General features: G+C 43.0%; 1 protein-coding gene across 4 annotated transcripts in view; it reads right to left on the reverse strand.

Moving 5' to 3' along the window:
* The window catches only part of LOC110498762 (histone acetyltransferase p300), a 52,871-nt gene that overhangs the window by 26,711 nt on the left and 6,213 nt on the right, over positions 1-19,947 (reverse strand). For all 4 annotated transcript variants that reach the window (XM_090212703.1, XM_090212702.1, XM_090212701.1 and 1 more), the window contains exons 6-11: positions 18,732-18,971; positions 18,036-18,141; positions 17,733-17,867; positions 6,472-6,589; positions 6,186-6,273; positions 5,731-5,808 (exon numbers count right to left, since the gene is read on the reverse strand). In XM_090212703.1, the coding sequence (XP_090068829.1) occupies positions 5,731-5,808; positions 6,186-6,273; positions 6,472-6,589; positions 17,733-17,867; positions 18,036-18,141; positions 18,732-18,971 (765 nt within the window). The remainder of the gene's footprint in view (positions 1-5,730; positions 5,809-6,185; positions 6,274-6,471; positions 6,590-17,732; positions 17,868-18,035; positions 18,142-18,731; positions 18,972-19,947) is intronic.

Raw genomic sequence — 19,947 nt, forward strand, 5'->3', positions numbered from 1 at the left:
ATGGCGTATCACTGCAGAATGCTGTGGTAGCCATGCTGGTTAAGTGTGCATTGAATTCTAAATAAATCACAGACAGTGTCTCCAGCAAAGCACCCCCACACCATCAAACCACCTCCTCCATGCTTCACGGTGGGAACCACACATGCGGAGATCTGTTCACCTACTCTGCGTATCAGACACGCAGGTTAGAACCAAAAATCTCTCATTTGGACTCATCTGACCAAAGGACAGATTTCCACCAGTTTCCACCATGTACATTGCTCATGTTTCTTGGCCCAAGCAAGTCTCTTCTTCTTATTGGTGTCCTTTAACTTCTTTGGGGTAGGATTTTCACATTCGGATGAAAAGCGTGCCCAGAGTAAACTTCCTGCTACTCAGGCCCAGAAGCTAATATATGCATATTATTAGTAGTATTGGATAGAAAACACTCTGAAGTTTCTAAAAATGTTTGAATGAGGTCTGAGTAAAACAGAACTCATATGGCAGGTGAAAACCTGATAAAAAAAATCCAACCAGGAAGTGGGAAATCTGAGGTTTGTAGGTTTGAGTCTTAGCCTATCCAATTTATAGTGTCTGTGGGGTCATATTGCACTTCCTAAGGCTTCCACTAGATGTCAACAGTCTTTAGAACCTTGTTTCAGGCTTCTACTGTTAAGTGGGGGAGAATGAGAGCTGATTGAGTCATGGGTCTGCCAGAAGGCCATGTGCTCAGTCCGTTAGCGTTAGCTCTGTTCCTAAAGACAAAGGAATTCTCCTGTTGAAACATTATTGAAGATTTATGATAAAAACATCCTGAAGATTGATTATGTACATCGTTTGACATGTTTCTACAAACTGAAATATAACTTTTTTGACTTTGTCTGGACCTAGTGCCTGCGCATTTGGACTACTGTACTAAATGCGAACAAAAAGGAGATATTTGGACATAAATTTAGGAATTTAATCGAACAAAACTATCATTTATTGTGGAATTGGGATTCCTGGGAGTGCATTCTGATGAAGATCAAAGGTAAGTGAATATTTATAATGATATTTCTGACTTTTGTTGACTCCATAACATGGCGGGTATCTATATTGCTTGTTTTGGTCTCTGAGCACTGTACTCAGATTATTCCATGGTGTGCTTTTTCTGCAAAGATTTTTTTGAAATCTGACACAGCGGTTGCATTACGGAGAAGTATATCTTTAATTCCATGCATAACAGTTGTATTTTCATCAACATTTATGATGAGTATTTCTGTAAATTGAAGTGGCTCTCTGCACTTTCACCGGATGTTTTGGAGGCAAAACATAACACGCCAAAGTAAACAGATGTTTGGATATAAATATTCACTTTATCAAACAAACAATGATGTATTGTGTAACATGAAGTCCTATGAGTGCCATCTGATGAAGATCAAAGGTTAGTGATTCATTTTCTCTCCATTTCTGGTTTTTGTGACTCCTCTCTTTGGCTGGAAAAATGGCTGTGTTTTTTTGTGACTATGTACTGACCTAACATAATCGCATGGTATGCTTTTGTCGTAAAGCCTTTTTGAAAATCGGACAATGTGGTGGGATTAACAAGTTTCTTTAAAATGGTGTATAATACATGCATGTTTGAGGAATTTTAATTATGAAATTTGTTTGAATTTGGCGCCCTGCACTTTCACTGGATGTTGGTCAGGTGGGACGTTACAGGTGGGACGTTAGCGGTATCTTTGCAGCAATTCGACCATGAAGGCCTGATTCACGCAGTCTCTCTGAACAGTTGATATTGAGATGTGTCTGTTACTTGAACTCTGAAGCATTTATTTTGGGCTGCATTTTCTAATGCTGGTAACTAATGACTCTGCAACAGAACTTTTTTACTTAAACCTTTAACTAAGCAAGTCAGTTAAAAACAAATTCTTATTGACAATGACGGCCTACCCCAGACGACGCAGGGACAATTGTGCGCCACCCTATGGAACTGCCTATCACGGCCGGAAGGGATACAGCCTGGATTCTGAACAGGGACTGTAGTGACACCTCTTGCACTGAGATGCAGTGCCTTAGACCACTGCGCCACTCGGGAGCCCTGGGTCATCTTTTCTGTGGCGGTCCTCATGAGAGCAAGTGTCATCATAGCGCTTGATGGTTTTTGCCACTGCACTTATACTTTTTCAAAGTTCTTGAAATGTCTCATGTCCTAAAGTAATGGACTGTCGTTTCTCTTTGCTTATTTGAGCTGTTCTTGCCATAATATGGACTTGGTCTTTTACCAAACAGGGCGATCTTCTGTATACCACCCCTACCTTGTCACTACACATCCGATTGGCTCAAATGCATTAACCTGTTAAGGTATAGGGGGCAGCATTTTCACTTTTGGATAAATAGCGTGCCCAATTTCCATTTCCTGCTACTCATGCCAGGAATATAAGATATGCATATTATTCATAGATTTGGATAGAAAACACTCTGAAGTTTCTAAAACTGTTTGAATCATGTCTGTGAGTAACAGAACTTATGTAGCAGGCAAAACCCAGAGGACTACCTGTTCAGAATGTTTTAATTTTTTTTGCCTCCTTCTGTTCCCTGAGTTGTCATTGCCATGGGATATTTCTTAGAAACCTGTTTCCATTTGATGTCACCAGTCTTTGGAATTTGGTTGAGGTTATTCATTTGTGCAATGAAGAAGCACATCCACGAACAACGTTACACTATTGAGAGTTGCGCAAGACGTAAAAAGGAGCATGGTTTGTTTACTTCCTGTATTGAAAACAGATTGCGCCATCTACAATTTGATCGATTATTAACGTTTAAAAATACCTAAAGTTGTATTACAAAAGTAGCTTGAAATATTTTGGCGAAGTTTATAGGCAACTTTTGAAATATTTTGTAGAGACGTTGCGTTTTTTGGAAGCTGTTTTTTTCTGGATCAAACGCGTCAAATAAATGGACATTTGGATATATATGGACGGAATTAATCGAACAAAAGGACCAATTGTGATGTTGATGCGACATATTGGAGTGCCAACAAAAGAAGCCTGTCAAAGGTAATACATGTTGTTATATTTTATTTCAGTGTTTTGTGTAGCGCCTGCAGGGTTGAAATATGCTACTCTTTGTTGACATTGTGCTGTCATCAGATAATAGCTTCTTATGCTTTCGCCGAAAAGCCTTTTTAAAATCTGACATGTTGGCTGGATTCACAACGAGTGTAGCTTTAATTGAGTATCTTACATGTGTGATTTAATGAAAGTTTAGATTTTTATATAATTTTGGGAATTTGCCACGCTGCATTTTCCCTGTTTTTTTCCCAGGTGGGACGCAACCGTCCCCTATACCATAAGAAGTTGAGGAAAGAAATTCCACAAATTAACTTTTAATCTGTTTGGAATAGGGGGCAGCATTTTCACATTCGGATGAAAAGCGTGCCCAGAGTAAACTTCCTGCAACTCAGGCCCAGAAGCTAATATATGCATATTATTAGTAGATTGGATAGAAAAAAACTGTTTGAATGATGTCTGAGTATAACAGAACTCGTATGGCAAGTGAAAACCTGAGAAAAAAATCCAACCAGGAAGTGGGAAATCTGAGGTTTGTAGGTTTTAACTCATTGCCTATTGAATATACAGTGTCTATGGGGTCATATTGCACTTCCTAAGGCTTCCACTAGATGTCAACAGTCTTTAGAACATTGTTTGAGGCTTCTACAGTGAAGTGGGGGCGAATGAGAGCTGATTCAACCAGAGGTCTGCCAGAGTGGCATGAGCTGATCACGCGCGTACCCGTGAGAGCGACCTCCGTTCCATTGCAATTCTAAAGACAAAGGAATTCTCCGGTTGGAACATTGAAGATTTATGATAAAATTACCCTAAAGATTGATTCTATACATCTTTTGACATGTTTCTATGAACTGTAATATAACTTTTGAACTTTTCATCTGAACTTTCGCCTGGACTTGACCGCGCCTCGTGAGTTTGGATTTGTTTACTAAACGCGCTAACAAAAGGAGGTATTTGGACATAAATGATGGACTTTATCGAACAAAACAAACATTTATTGTGGAACTGGGATTCCTGGGAGTGCATTCCGATGAAGATCAAAGGTAAGTGAATATTTATAACGCTATTTCTGACTTTTGTTGACTCCACAACATGGCTTGTTTTTGTGTCTGAGCGCCGAACTCAGATTATTGCATGGTTTCCGTTTTCTTTCGTTCCTTTTTTAAAATCTGACACAGCGGTTGCATTGAGAAGTATATCTATATATATAGTATATCTAATATATGTGCATATTACTTGTATCTTTTAGCAATGTTTGCCATTTCCGTAAATTCATGTAGCTATGAAAATTTGCCAGATGTTTTCGAGGCACAACATTACTGACCATAAAGCACCAATATAAACAGATTTTTGGATATAAATATGAACTTTATCGAACAAAACAAACATGTATTGGTTAACATGAAGTCCTATGAGTGCCATCTGATGATAATCAAAGGTTAGTGATTCATTCTCTCTATTTCTGTTTTTTGTGACTCCTCTCTTTGGCTGGATGTGTTTGTGACTAGGCTCTGACCTAACATATGGTGTGCTTTAGCTGTAAAGCCTTTTTTGAAATCGGTTTTGATGGGTAGATTAACAAGAAGTAAAGCTATAATTTGGTGTATTGCACTTGTGAATGTATGGAAGTTACATTTGTAAAAAATATTTTTGAATTTCACGCTCTGCCTTTTCAGTGGAATGTTGTCACGGAAAACGGAAACCCTAGCCGTAAGAAGTTAAGGCACACCTGTTAATTGAAATGCATTCCAGGTGACTACTTCATGAAGCCAGTTGAGAGAACACCAAGAGTGTGCAAAGCTGTCAAGGCAAAGGGTGGCTACTTTGAAGAATCTCAAATATATTTTTGTCTAACACATTTTTGGTTACATGATTGTGTTATTTCATAGTTTTGATGTCTTCACTATTATTCTACAATGTAGTAAATAGTAAAAATAAAAACTCCTGAATGAGTAGGTGGCCAAACTTGACTGGTATTGTATATCAAACCATTTTGAAATTTAGATACCGATGTCACACATTGGCCCCTTTATTTATAGAAATACCCATATACAGCAGTCACGATAACAGATGAAAACTCTCGGATGGTAGAAGGGTCAACATTTGACCATGAGGTATTCCAAGACGGGTGAACAATAGGTTGAGACTTGCACTGCGCTAGATTCTGCACACCATTTGTTGTTGATGAAGAGACATACCCCTCCTCTGGATTTCCTTTAATCCAATGTCCTGTTCACTCGGGGAATGGATAATCCATCAAGTTGGAAAGCCACGGGGGAATCTTGTCTGAAACCCATGTTTCAGAAAACAGACTTCAACAGAATGGAGGGAAGTGGTGGCTGGTTTTCCCTTAGCATTAGTCTCACCAGGACGCTGCTCTCCTGCCTCTTTTTAACCCACATTTCCTCTTGGGTAGCCTGAAGACTGGGTTGGAGGTACACAAAGAACCCAAAGCAGAGGAGTCGATGTCAGAATTGAAGTTAGAAACTGACGATCTGATGTCCAAAAGTTCTTGTCGATCATAAGAACTGATAGCGGATACATTCCGTAAAGAAGATAAACACCAAAAGGAATCACAAAATAGCAGTTGTTTCGGAGCTCGCAAGACAGCAACCATACAGTGCCAGCTTAAAACACAAACCAGCCCAGTAATGTTGTGTCTCTGTGTGGCAACCACCCTCTCCTGGCCCCATGGACTCACCTGCCGGATTCTGCATCCTAGTCACCATCTGGTTGGGTCCACCGGGCCGCACCAGAGAGGGGTCAGGGAGGGGACCATCTGTAGGAGTGCAGAGGTGAGAATATGGAGATAAGGAAGAGAGGATGTCTTGCTGTTATCGCACTATAAAGCAGGGGTAGGCAACTAGACTCAGCAATGGGACGAGTTTTGTCCGAGCAGATGGTCAGGTGGCCAGAACATAATTATACAAATTTGTACCCAGCAAAATGACCACAAGTCCAAAACTAAAACGTATTTGAAAATAACATCATACCTTGATTACATTGAGACACAATCACCTCTTTATTTGTAGAAATACTTCAAACAGATTTCCTGAATTAATCTAATTTTGCTGAATTCTTGGCGATTTAGTATTTTTATGTCCCAAAACTGTTCTGTAAAATTACATGTGTGCCCTGATGTAGACATCAACATACCCTGCTTTTGGAGCCGCGTTCGCCTCTTCTCCTCCAATTCCTTTTGGATCTTATAGATCTTCTCAGCCAACAGGTGGTAGTACTCCGCCTGGGAAGAGGAATCAGAAATTAAGAAAGCGTGAAGGAGACAGTGAGGTAATTGTGTAAAGGAGAGGGGGAAAATTAGAACATAGGAATAGACAAAACAATACAGTAGTTTATTTTTATTCCAGGCAGTAAGGTCTGAAGTTGGTCCCACACTCAGAAATTCAGTAAAAGAGCATCTTTACTCAGTGTAGCAGCTTACCCTGCTGTTGGCTGACTCATACATGTCCCCCTCCACCTTCCTAGCGTACGCCACCAGGTTCTCCATCCGCCGGTCTTTCAGAGCAGCGGGGTCCGGGGTCGGGAAGATGGCTTGCACCCTACACAGAGAAACAGACATTATGGAAACTGGGGGTGGATATATGAACGAGAGTACAATGTAAAGCAAATTTCAGTTAAAACAAACCCGTTTTAACTTTTATTTTGTTCCACTGAGATAATCCTTTTAGAGGAATGTTAGGGGAGATAGAGCAGTGAAGTGTGTTGTAAGTGGACTGAATCACAGCTTGCTGTGTCTGAGCTGGTTGACAGTGGTGAACGTAATGAGTGTTTGTCAGTCTGTTTTCTATAGTTGTACGCTGCATGGATCAGAGGATGTGAGTTTACTGTGAAACTTGTGGCCTGTTCATGCCAATTGCCACACTCCCTCAAAACTTGAGACATCTGTGGAATTGTGTTGTGACAAAACGGTACATTTTATAGTGGCCTTTGGTCCCCAGCACTAGGTGCACCTGTGTAATGATTGTGCTGTTTAAATCAGCTTCTTGATATGCCACACCTGTCAAGTGGCTAGATAATTTTAGCACAAAAGAATATGCTTTGTGAGTGTGGGATCTTCAATTTCAGCTCATGAAACAAATACAATTTTATTGGTCACATTCAGATGATTAGCAGATGTTATTGCGGGTGTACTGAAATTCCTGTGCTTCTAGCTTCGACGGTGCAGTAATATCTAACAAAATACACAACATATACCTAAAAACACACATCTAAGATGGAATGAATTAAGACTATATACACACATGGACGAGCGATGTCAGAGTGGAACACACTATGATACAGTAGAATAGTATAGAAAAACAGTACGAGATTAATAATGTTTACATATCTGGCATTACTCAAAAGACTAATGTTCCATTCCTTAAAATGGCCAGTGATTTCTAGTCTATGCCAATAGGCAGCAGCCTCTAATGTGCTAGTGATGCCTGTTTAACAGTCTGGTGGCCTTGAGATAGAGGTCTCTCTGTACCAGCTTTGATGCACCTGTACTGACCTCGCCTTCTGGATGATAGCAGGGTGAACATGTAGTGGCCCGGGTGGTAGTTGTCCTTAATTCTCTTTTTGGCCTTCCTGTGACATTGGGTGCTGTAGGTGTCCTGGAGGGTAGGTAGTTTGCCTCTGTTGATGAGTTGGGCAGACCGCACCACCCTCTGGAGAGCCCTGAGGTTGAGGGCGGTGCAGTTGCCATACCAGGCAGTGATACAGCCAGACGGGATGCTTTCAATTGTGCATCTGTAAAAGTTTGAGGGTTTAAGGTGACAAGCCAAATTCCTTTAGCCTCCTGAGGTTGAAGAGGCTCCGTTGCACCTTCTTCACCACACTGTCTGTGTGGGTGGACCATTTCAGTTTGTCAAATGTGTACGCCTAGGAACTTAAAGCCTTCCTCCTTCTCCACTGCTGTCCCTTCGACGTGGACGTGGACGGGGGGGACGGGGGGGGTGTGTTCCCTCAGCTGTTTCCTGGAGTCCATGATCATCTCCCTTGTTTTGTTGAAGTTGAGTGAGAGGTCATTTTCCCGGCACCACACTCCCAGAGCCGTCACCCACTCTCTGTAGGCGGTCTCGTCATCGATGGTAATCAAGCCTACTACTGTTGAGTCGTCTGCAAACTTGATGATTGAGTTGGAGGCGTACATGGCCACGCAGTCATGGGTGAACAGGGAGTACAGGAGGGGGCTGAGCCACGCACCCTTGTGGGGCCCCAGTGTTGAGGATCAGAGGAGGGGGGGGGGGGGGGGGGGGTCAGGAAGTCCAGGACCCAATTGCACAGGGCCGGGTTCAGATCCAGGGCCTCGAGCTTAATGATGAGCTTGGAGAGTACTATGGTGTTGAATGTTGAGCTATAGTCAATAAACATAATTCTTACATAGGTATTCCGCTTGTCCAGATGGAACCAAGGCATAACATGTAGCGTTTACATTTTTGTTCAGTGTATTGACTATTTGTCTAGCAACTACATTTTCCAATGTTCTTACAGTGGTGGCAAAGCATTGGGCATGGCCAATGGCACGAACGTCTGACCCCAAAAAATATAGGCCCTCTTGGCCGCAGAGACAATGTTGCAGTTTTTAAAGCTTTTTTCCCTGCAATTCTTCACATTTTGCCATGTCCTTCTACATGGCATCAGCCACCTGAGTGACTCAAATATTATACAAATCAATGGGGTCCCCATGCCATTCATTTTTTTTTTAGGTTCTCCCCGAGTCTAGTTTTTATTTAGGTGATTGTTAGTTCTAAGATAACAAATAGCTCCTTTATCTTTTCTACATACTTTATCGTCTCAAGGAGACAGAGCGCGCCTCCTTCCTGAGCGGTATGACGGCTGAGTGGTCCCATGGTGTTAATACTTGCGTACTATTGTTTGTACAGATGAACATGGTACCGTCCGGCGTTTGGAAATTGCTTCCAAGGATGAACCAGACTTGTGACGGTCTGCAATTTTTTTCTGAGGTCTTGGCTGATTTGATTTTCCCATGATGTCAAGCCAAAGAGGCATCAAGTTAAGGTAGGCCTTGAAATACATCCACACCTCCAATTATGTCAATTAGCTTATCAAAAGCTTCTAAAGCCATGACATGATTTTCTGGAATTTTCCAAGCTGTTTAAAGGCAGTCATCTTAGTGTATGTAAACGTCTGACCCACTGGAATTGTGACATGGTGAATTATAAGTGAAATAATCTGTCTGTAAACAATTGTTGGAAAAATTACTTGTGTCATGCGCAAAGTAGATGTCCTAACCGACTTGCCAAAACTATAGTTCGTTCACAAGAAGTTTGTGGAGTGGTTGAAAAACAAGTTAAATGACTCCCAGTATGTAAACTTCCAACTTCAACTGTATATAATATATTTAGCTACCATTTATAAACCTTGTAAAGAAAATACAAATCAAATAGCCTATCAATTAGGAAAAAAGTAGTCTGCTTGAGGATAAATTCAGGCACAATCTACATTGAACTCAGCAGGTTGCCTGGCTAATAGCCCACACAAAAGGGCTGCAATATTTAAAGTAAATTAAATTCAACTTGAGACTACCATGATCTCATGAAGTCCTTTTTTGAACTGTTTTCACCACAGCCTGTAGGTCCAGGTCCACTGCCAAACTGTTTTATATACTGCTTATTGGCAACCCAGACAGTCTTTCCTGAGATTGTGTGTAGCGCAATTGACACAACGCACACTCTGTCTTGAATGATGCATGCCAAGATACAGTGAATTCGGAAACTATGACCCCTTGACTTTTTCCACATCGTTTTGTTACAGCCTTATCCTAAAATGGATTTAAAAAAAATATATCCTTAATTAATCTACAACCCAATAGCCCATAATGACAAAGCAACACAGGGTTTTAGAAATGTTTGCAAATTTATATAAAAATAAAAAAATCTAATCACATTTACATAAGTATTCAAATTTCACTCACTACTTGGTTGAAGCACTTTATACAGCATTTACAGACTCTGGTATTATCTCCACAAATACATTATTTTCTGCAGATCCTCTCAAGCTCTGTCAGGTTGAATGCAGCACAGCTATTTTAAGGTCTCTCCAAAGATGTCCGATGGGGTTCAAGTCCGGGCTTTGGCTGGACCCCTCAAGGACATTCAGAGACTTGTCCCGAAGACACTCCTGCGTTGTCTTGGATTTCGTTGTCCTGCTGGAAGGTGAACCGTCGCCCCAGTCTGAGGTCCTGAGTGCTCCGCAGCAGGTTTTCATCAAGGATCTCTGTACTTTGCGCCGTTAATCTTTCCCTGAATCCTGACTAGTCTCCCAGTCCCTGCTGCTGAAAAACATTCCCACAGCATGATGCTACCACCACCATTCTTCACTGTAGGGATGGTGCCAGGTTTCCTCCAGACGTGGCACTTGGCATTCAGCCTAAAGAGTTCAATCTTGGTTTCATCAGACCAAAGAATCTTGTTTCTCATGGTCAGAGTTCTTTGGGCAAACTCCAAGCGGTCTGTCATGTGCCTTTTACTTAGGAGTGGCTTCGTCTGGCCACTCTACCATAAAGGCCTGATTGGTGGAGTGCTGCAGAGATGGTTGTCCTTCTGGAAGGTTCTCCCATCTCTGAGGAACTCTGGAGCTCTGTCAGAGTTATCGTCGGGTTCTTGGTCACCTCCCTGGCCAAGGCCCTTCTCCCCCGATTGCACCGGAGCTCAATTTCGAGTCTCATCACTTCGGATCTTAATAAAAAAGTCATTTTAGGTATAAATTTGCATACAATTCTAAAAAACTGGGATTGTGTGTAGATTGATGAGGAACATTTTTATTTAATCAATTTGAGTAAGGCTGTAACGTAACAAAATATGTAAAGAGTCTAGGGGACTTAATACTTTCTGAATGCACTGTATACCAGAGATAAGGGACTGTTGATATTGCAACCACAACTCAAATGCAGATTCACCAGTATGAACAAAATCGCAAACTGCTGGTTTTGTTCAACCCCTCAAGAGCAGTTGCCAGCTAAATATGATATCTGCATGCATCCAGACAACATGTCCCCAGAGTTTCCTATACAGTTCATCTATCTGTAACATGTTGAGGCTGGCAATTAAGGCGAATGAGAGGCTCAATTAAAGATGTTGCAGAACTGCTGTATTTGAAGCACCAAACCCTTCAGCCCAGTTCCCCTGATGTTGCTACGGCGGTGAAGCCGTTTTACCATCCTGGTAACGGACACGTCGGTGTATAGATCATTTGTAAATTAAAACTCAAAGAACGTGTCATGGCAGCTCTGCTTCTAAACAACTGCAGTATTCTTTTTGGGGGTTTGGCTATTTCTTACATTATTAGCACAGAACGTTTTTGGGGTTAATACATACAGCCGGAAATAACTTCTGGATATCAGAGCGGCGGTACCTCACCAGCATTACGACTTTCCCAAGTTGGAGCCTATGTTCATACCCCCCCCAATTGAAGTTATTCCCGAGGCTGCTCCAAGATGCTTCTGGCGGAGAAGAGGTTTACACCATCCACCACTTCCGAGTATATTACTTGCTAATGTTCAGACTCTGGATAATAAAGTAGACAAGCTCATGGCGAGGACCTCTTCCAAAGAGACATTAGGAAATGTAACATACTCGGTTTAACTGAATCATGGCTCTCTCTGGGATATACTGTCCACTTCCAAACAGCTAGCTGGGTTCTCAGTACATTGCGCAGACAGGAATATTGTTATATTGTTGTAGCTGGAAAAGGCTACCAAAACAACACATTGCCTGTAGTACTCGTGCTGCAAAAATGCTTGACCACTGTTACTCCCACTTCTGGAATGGCTATAAGGCCATCCCTGTCCTCCGTTCGGCAAATCAGATCGCAACTCCATTTTGCTCCTCCCTTCCTATAGGGAGAAACTCAAACAGGAAGTCTATTCAACACTGGTCTGACCAATCAGTTGCCCAAACTAAATGGCCTGCTCTTCAGTCTCAGTTGCTAATATATGCATATTATTATTAGTATTGGATAGAAAACTCTAAAGTTTCCAAAACTGTCAAAATATTGTCTGTGAGTAGAACAGAACTGATATTGTAGGCAAAACCCTGAGGAAAATCAAACCAGGAAGTGGCTTCTATTTTGAAAACTCCATGTTCCATAATGTTTTGTCGAGCGATCGATAAACTTAAAACGCTTGGATTGCTTTCACTGTAAGGCATATTTTCAAAATCTGACACGACAGGTGGATTAACAAAAGTCTACGCTGTGTTTCGCTATATTGCACTTGTGATTTCATGAATATAAATATTTTTGATAATATTATGCAATATTATGCAATTCAGCGGTTGTTGATGACAATGATCTTTTCACGGGATGGCAGCCATAAGAAGTTAAAGATCCTTTTGATTACACGGACTGGGATATGTTCCGGGATGCCTCAGAATAACATTGACGTATACACGGACAGTGACTCAGTTCATCAGGAAGTGAATAGGCGATGTTGCTCCCACTGACTATTAAAACCTACTCAAAACAAAAAACCTGGATTGACAGCAAACAGGCAAAATGTCAATACAGAGTCAGTGGAGTCGCAATTCAACAGCTCAGACAAAGGGATGCAATGGTAAAGTGGACATACGCTATGTATCAGTTTGTGGGCCACGGTAATGGTACATTTCGGTATCTTTATAATAAACTCAGACAAAAAAAAACTACTTTCCATTCTGAAAAATGGCAGCATGACTGACTAGGCCTGGTTTCTGTCTCTACTGTATGAAATCAAGCATAGAAAAACGAACAACTATTCTAAGCATTGACAACCTGTAGCTCGTCATCTCCCAATCCAGAACATAGTGATCCGTCACAGCGAAGTAGCTTTGAGTTGCTCTGGAGGTCCAACTATCAGTGGAGAGAGCTAGATTGAATTGACAGACATCCTTTTTCAATTTCTCTGATGTTTCAGAGTTTGGGAATTACTATGCTGCTGAAATGTGTGCGGGAGGGGACATCGTAACGCGGTTACATTTTTAAAAATCAGGTGACGAAATCCCAAGTCAGTAACCACCGACTGGGACTGCAAGTCTTTGGCTACGAATACCCCCACTGCTTTCATAATTTCTTTGTTTTTCTGAATTTGTCACCAATTGTTGATGGAATACATTGTTGTGTTGCGACATTGTGTTTTCGCTAACGAGTGGACTCTGCTTGCTCCAGCTCCACCTGCAAGGGATACGGCCAGGTGATGGCGGCGACAAGTTAGAAGTGTTTACACTTGAGTAGCCAACAGTGGCAAAGCAATGCTTGCAGACTGTACTTTGTTAAAAGTCTTATCCTCTTCATCGTATTGAACGCTGAATCTAAAATGTTCCAACACAGAGGATTTAAAAGATGTCGGTGCCTCTTCAAATTGGCTTCCCTCTCTCGCTAGCCATTGTCATGGAGCTGAGAGAGTATTTGTTTTTCGTTTCCCCATTCTACATGGGGCCCCTTCAGGGATGTTTCCTACTGAAATGTCATTGCAAATCATCCATTAGTTGTTTAAGGGGGGGGGGTTGCGGTCACTAAATTGAGACGTCGCTGTGGAGTAAAGTTGGTCAGCACTCAGGAGCCCCCTAACATCCACAAGCCGCAGTTCATGTGTGTGTATTGAACCTTAGGAGGTGTACCGAACAGTTCGATAACATACGGTGCACTGTTGCATCCCTAGAGATGTATGTGGCAGGGTCTACAAACAATCAATGATTAGAAAAAGGGAAAACCAGCATCGTCGGACACCGACATCTTGCTCCCGGACAAGCTAAACACCTTCGTCCGCTTTGAGGATAACAGAGTCACCGACGCGGCACGCTCCCAAGGACTGTGGGCTCTCGTTCTCCGTGGCCGACATGAGTAAGACATTTAAGCATGTTAAACCTTGCAAGGCTGCATCCCTATCCCAGTCTGCTGTCCTCATTTGCTTCAAGATGTCCTCTACCAAAGAAAGCAAAAAGGTAACTGAACTAAATGACTATCGCCCTGTAGCACTCACTTCTGTCATCATGAAGTGCTTTGAGAGGCTAGTTAAGGATTATATCACCTTCACCCTAGACCAACTACAATTTGCATACCGCCCCAATAGATCCAGACGATGCAATCGCCATCGCACCGCCCTATCCCATCTGGACAAGAGGAATACCTATGTAAGAAAGCTGTTCATTGACTATAGCTCATCATTAAGCTTGGGCCTTGGGTTTGAACCCCACCCTGTGCAACTGCGTCCTGGACTTCCTGATGGGTCACCCCCAGCTGGTGAAGGTATGAAACACCACTTTGCTGATCCTCAACACTGGGGCCCCACAAGGATGCGTGCTCAGCCCCCTCCTGTACTCCCTGTTCACCCAAGACCATGCACACCACCTCAATCATCAACTTTGCAGACACAACAGTAGTAGGCCTGACTACCAACAATGACGAGGAAAATAACCCCTCACTCAACGTCAACAAAAGGAGCAGATGGTGGACTTCAGGAAACAGAGGGAGCACGCCACTATCCACAGGACCGCGGTGGAGAAGTTGAAAAGCTTCAAGTTCCTCGGATAACATGTCACTGACAATCTGAAATTTCTGAAACAGCCCCTCTGCAACCCCAAGAGGATGAAGAAATTTGGCTTGGCCCCAAAGACCCTCAGAAACTTTCAGATGCACAATAGAGCGCATCCTGTATCACCGCCTGGTACGGCAACTGCACTGCCCGTAACCGCAAGGCTCTCCAGTGCGTGGTACAGTCTGCCCAACGTATCACCGGGGGCAAACTACCTGCCCTCCAGGACATCTACAGCACCTGATGCCACAGGAAGGTCAAAAAGTACATTAACCACCCGAGCCACGGCCTGTTCGATATGTCATCATTCAGAAGGCGAGATCAGAACAGGTGCATCAAATCTTGGACCGAGAGACTGAAAAACAGCTTCTCTCTCTCTCTCTCAACTGGCCATCAGACTGTTAATTAGCCATCCCTAGCTGGCTACCAACATGTTACTCAACTCTGCACATTAGAGGCTGCTGCCCTACGTACATAGAATCATCCTTTAATAATGTTAACATAACCACTGCGCCACCCGGGAGGCTAAGGGCGCTGTACTGCAGCGCCAGCTGTGCCATCAGAGTCCCCGGGTTCGCGCCCAGGCTCTGTCGTAACCGGGAGGTCCGTGGGGCGACGCACAATTGGCCTAGCGTCGTCCGGGTTAGGGAGGGCTTGGTCGGTAGGGGTGTCCTTGTCTCATCGCGCACCAGCGACTCCTGTGGCGGGCCGGGCGCAGTGCGCGCTAACCAAGGTTGCCAGGTGCACGGTGTAGCCTCCAACACATTGGTGCGGCTGGCTTCCGGGTTGGATGCGTGCTGTGTTAAGAAGCAGTGCGGCTGGTTGGGTTGTGTATCGGAGGACGCATGACATTCAACCTTCGTCTCTCCCGAGCCCGTACGGGAGTTGTAGCGATGAGACAAGATAGTAGCTACCACAACAATTGGATACCACGAAATTGGGGAGAAAAAGGGGTAAAAATTTAAATAAATAAATAATGTTTACATAAAGCTTTACGCATTTCATATGTACAGTTGAAGTCAGAAGTTTAAATAGGTTGGAGTCATTAAAAAACTCATTTTTCAACCATTACACAAATTTCTTGTTAACAAATTATAGTTTTGGCAAGTCGGTTAGGACATCTACTTTGTGCATGACAAGTCATTTCTCCAACAATTGTTTACAGACAGATTTCACTTATAATTCACGGTATCACCATTCCAGTGGGTCAGAAGTTTACATGCACTAAGTTGACTGTGCCTTTAAACAGCTTGGAAAATTACAGAAAATGATGTCATGGCTTTAGAAGCTTCTGATAAATGATGTCAGTTAGCCTGAGTCAATTGGAGGTGCAACTGTGGATGTATTTCAAGGCCTACCTTTCAAAAGCAGTGGCTCTTTGCTTGACATCATGGGAAAATCAGAAGAAATCAGCCAAGACCCCAGGAAAAAAATGTTTTGTAGACCTCCACAAGTCTGGTTCATCCTTGGGAGCAATTACCAAATGCCTGAAAAGGTACCATGTTCATCTGTACAAACAATAGTACGCAAGTATTAACACCATGGGACCACGCAGCCGTCATACCGCTCAGGAAGGAGTCGCATTCTGTCTCCTAGAGATGAACGTACTTTGGTGCGAAAAGTGCAAATCAATCCCAGAACAACAGCAAAGGACCTTTTGAAGCTGCTGGAGGAAACAGGTACAAAAGTATCTATATCCACAGTAAAACAAGTCCTATATCGACAACCTGAAAGGCCGTTCAGCAAGGAAGAAGCCATTGCTCCAAAACCGCCATAAAGCCAGACTACGGTTTGCAACTACACATGGGGGAAAAATATTGTACTTTTTGGAGAAATGTCCTCTGGTCTGATGAAACAAAAATAGAACCGTTTGGCCATGATGACCGTCGTTATGTTTGGAGGAAAAAGGGTGTTATGCTTGCAAGCTGAAGAACACCATCCCAAACATGAATCACGGGGGAAGCAGCATCATGTTGTGGGGGTGCTTTGTTGTAGGAGGGACTGGTGCACTTCACAAAATAGATGGCATCACGAGGGAGAAAAATTGTGGATATATTGAAGCAACATCAAGACATCAGTCAGGAAGTTAAAGCTTGGTCGCAAATGGGTCTTTCAAATGGACAATGACCCAAGCATACTTCCAAAGTTGTGGCCAAATGGCTTAAGGACAATAAAGTCAAGGTATTGGAGTGGCCATCACAAAGCCCTGACCTCAATCTTATAGAAAATGTGTGGGTAGAACTGAAAAAGCGTGTGCGAGCAAGGAGGCCTACAAACCTGACTCAGTTACACCAGCTGTCAGGAGGAATGGACCAGAATTCACCCAACTTATTGTGGGAAGCTTGTAGAAGGCTACCCAAAACATTTGACCCTAGTAAAACAATTTAAAGGCAATGCTACCAAATACTAATTGAGTATGTAAACTTCTGACCCACTGGGAATGTGATGAAAGAAATAAAGCTGAAATAAATAATTCTCTACTATTTTTCTAACATTTCACATTCTTAAAATGAAGTGGTGATCCTAACTGACCTAAGACAAGGCATTTTTTACTAGGATTAAATGTCAGGAATTATGAAAAACTGAGTTTAAATGTATTTGGCTAAGGTGTATGTAAACTTCAGATTTCAACTGTATATACACTGTATTCTTTTCTACTGTATTTTAGTCAATGCCACTCCGACATTGCTCGTTATAGTATAGCTCTTAATTCCATTATTTTAGATTTGTGTGCATTGTGAATGGTTGGATACTACTGCACTGTTGGAGCGAGGAACACAAGCATTTCGCAACACCCGCAACATCTGCTAAATATATGTGTGTGACCTATAACATTTGATTTACCTAAGAAGCATTAGGCTCTCGGTCTGCTATGCGCTTTTGAAAACCCGGGTAAGCTCCACTAGTAGCCTTGACCACGGCATTTGTTCACTGATATGCCTTATACTTTCAAATCAGTCACATTCCTGAAGCCCAAGAAACAAACACTTAGCTTCCTAGCACATATGGAAATTAAAAAGGTTTATGAAATACTTTATGGAGGGTTGTTGTCAAAATTTATTAAATGCAGAACAATTTTTTCCCCCATCGATGACAGGCGCATGGGTCCCCAGAGACAAGGTGTTTTTAGGTCCCATCCAGAGGCTGTATTGTCCCTCCCGGCCACTTACAGTTTGTGCACCAGGTGGTTCCTCAGGTCCTGGGTGATGTCCTCATGCCAACTCTTCCTCATACCTGCTGCAGAGGGTGGGGTCGCCATGGGCATGGAGCCCATGTTACCCGTCCCACCCGCATCATTCATCAGACTAGAACATACAGAGAGAACAAAGTTTGCGCCTGGCTGAAGTGTCAGATGGGTGGATGAGATTTGCAGTTCTGGGACAATTCTATTGCACCAGGCATGCTCAATCAAGTGCAGGTAGAAGTATTTAAGAGAGCAAATAATTATATTTTAAGGCAGGTCTGCTACTCACCCCTGGGAGTTCATGTTGAGGTGGAGCATGGTATCCTGCAGCAGGCTGGCCTGCTGGTTCTGGGGTGAAACACCCATTCCTCCATTCACCCCCATTGGGTTACCACCTAACATGGTGAAATAAACATTCACACACACAGGTTTTCCACAAATAATATTCAACATGGCCTTTTGTTTGTGGTTATGAGAATAAAGTTGTTAAAACATTACTTAGAAGTCAATGATGGAAATTACTCCCACCACACGTTATATTTTCAAGTGACTCGAAAAAAAGTCGACTACACCAAAATGCAGACAAATAAAACGTGTGTGCGTAATTCCCATTAAAGTGGACAAAAGGGGGCGGTTTCAGTTAGGCAAAGCAACAGTGTAACCTTACTATTATGGGCAGACTGGTTACGGCTTCAAAACCCAAGAGGACCATGCACACTCCTGTTGTAGTACATTATTTAAACCAATAATAACACAATTCTCAAAACTGGACTATTTTCTCTGTAGGTAAAACACTGGCATTCTCTTTTTAAAGGGGACAGGACACCTGAATATTGAAACATGTAGAACCCGGCCACTTGCTAACCTATGGCATGGAGTCAGAAAAAAGAAAGAAAAAAAAGCCAGATGTTTAAAGGCACGGACTTTGAAATGGGGGTAAAAAACACAGTAGACCTTATTATCTTTCAGACAACTAACAGCTTACCCATAGGGTTGAGCGGCCTCATGCCCGGCTGGCCCTGCAGACCCTGTGATGGCAGAGAAGCCTGGTTGGGCTGGCTCTGGATCTGGGTGCCCTGGTAAGTGAGGCCCAGGGCGGCGTAGGCCCTTTCAATTGAGCTGGGGTCGATCTGGCTGGGGGGGTTGAGATTGGCGGAGCTGGGCTGGCCTCCGGGCACCGAGCCCAGGGAACTACCCAGACCTACACCAGCACCTCCTAGCAGAGCTGTAGAGACAGGATTATTAATAATAAGTGTTCAGACCCTTTATTAGTACTTTGTTGAAGCACCTATGACAGCAATTACAGCCTTGAGTCGTCTTCGGTATGACGCTACAGGCTTGGCACACCTGTATTTGGAGAGTTTCTCCCATTCTTCTCTGCAGATCCTCACAAGCTCAGTCAAGATGGATGGGGATCGTTGCTGCACAGCTATTTTCAGGTCTCTCCAGAGATGTTCGATCGGGTGCAAGTCCGGGCTCTGGCTGGGCCTCTCAAGGACATTCAGAGACTTGTCCCGATGCCACTCCTGCGTTGTCTTGGCTGTGTGCTTAGGGTTGTTGTCCTGTTGGAAGGTGAACATTCGCCCCCATCAGAGGTCTTGAGCACTCCTAAGATTTTCATCAAGGATCTCTGTACTTTGCTCCATTCATCTTTCCCTCGATCCTGACTAGTCTCCCAGTCCCTGCCGCTGAGAAGTGTCTTCCGTTTGGCCACTCTACAATAAAGGCCTGATTGGTGGAGTGCTGCAGAGATGTTTGTCCTTCAGGAAGGTTCTCCCATCTCCACAGAGGAACTCTGGAGCTGTCAGAGACCATCGGGATGTTGGTCACCTCCCTGACCAAGGCCCTTCTCCCCCGATTGCTCAGTTTGGCCATGCAGCCATTTCTAAGAAAAGTCTTGGTGGTTACAAACTTCTTCTGGTACCCTTTCCCAGATAGGATTGTGTCGGCACCAGTCTCGGAGCTCTACGGACAATTCCTTCGACCTCATGGCTTGGTTTTTGCTCTAACATGCACTGTAAACTGTGCAAACTTATATAGACAGGTATGTGCCTTTGCAAATCATGTCCAATCAATGGAATTTACCACAGGTGGACAATTTCAAGTCTCATAGCAAAGGGTCTGAATACTTATGTAAATATTGTATCGGTTTGTTTATTTTTTCATACATTTGCAAAAACATTTTGCTTTGTCATTATGGG

This window comes from Oncorhynchus mykiss, chromosome 20 (assembly GCF_057628025.1).
Source record: "Oncorhynchus mykiss isolate SJ-2025 chromosome 20, ASM5762802v1, whole genome shotgun sequence".
NCBI classification, from domain to species: domain Eukaryota; kingdom Metazoa; phylum Chordata; class Actinopteri; order Salmoniformes; family Salmonidae; genus Oncorhynchus; species Oncorhynchus mykiss.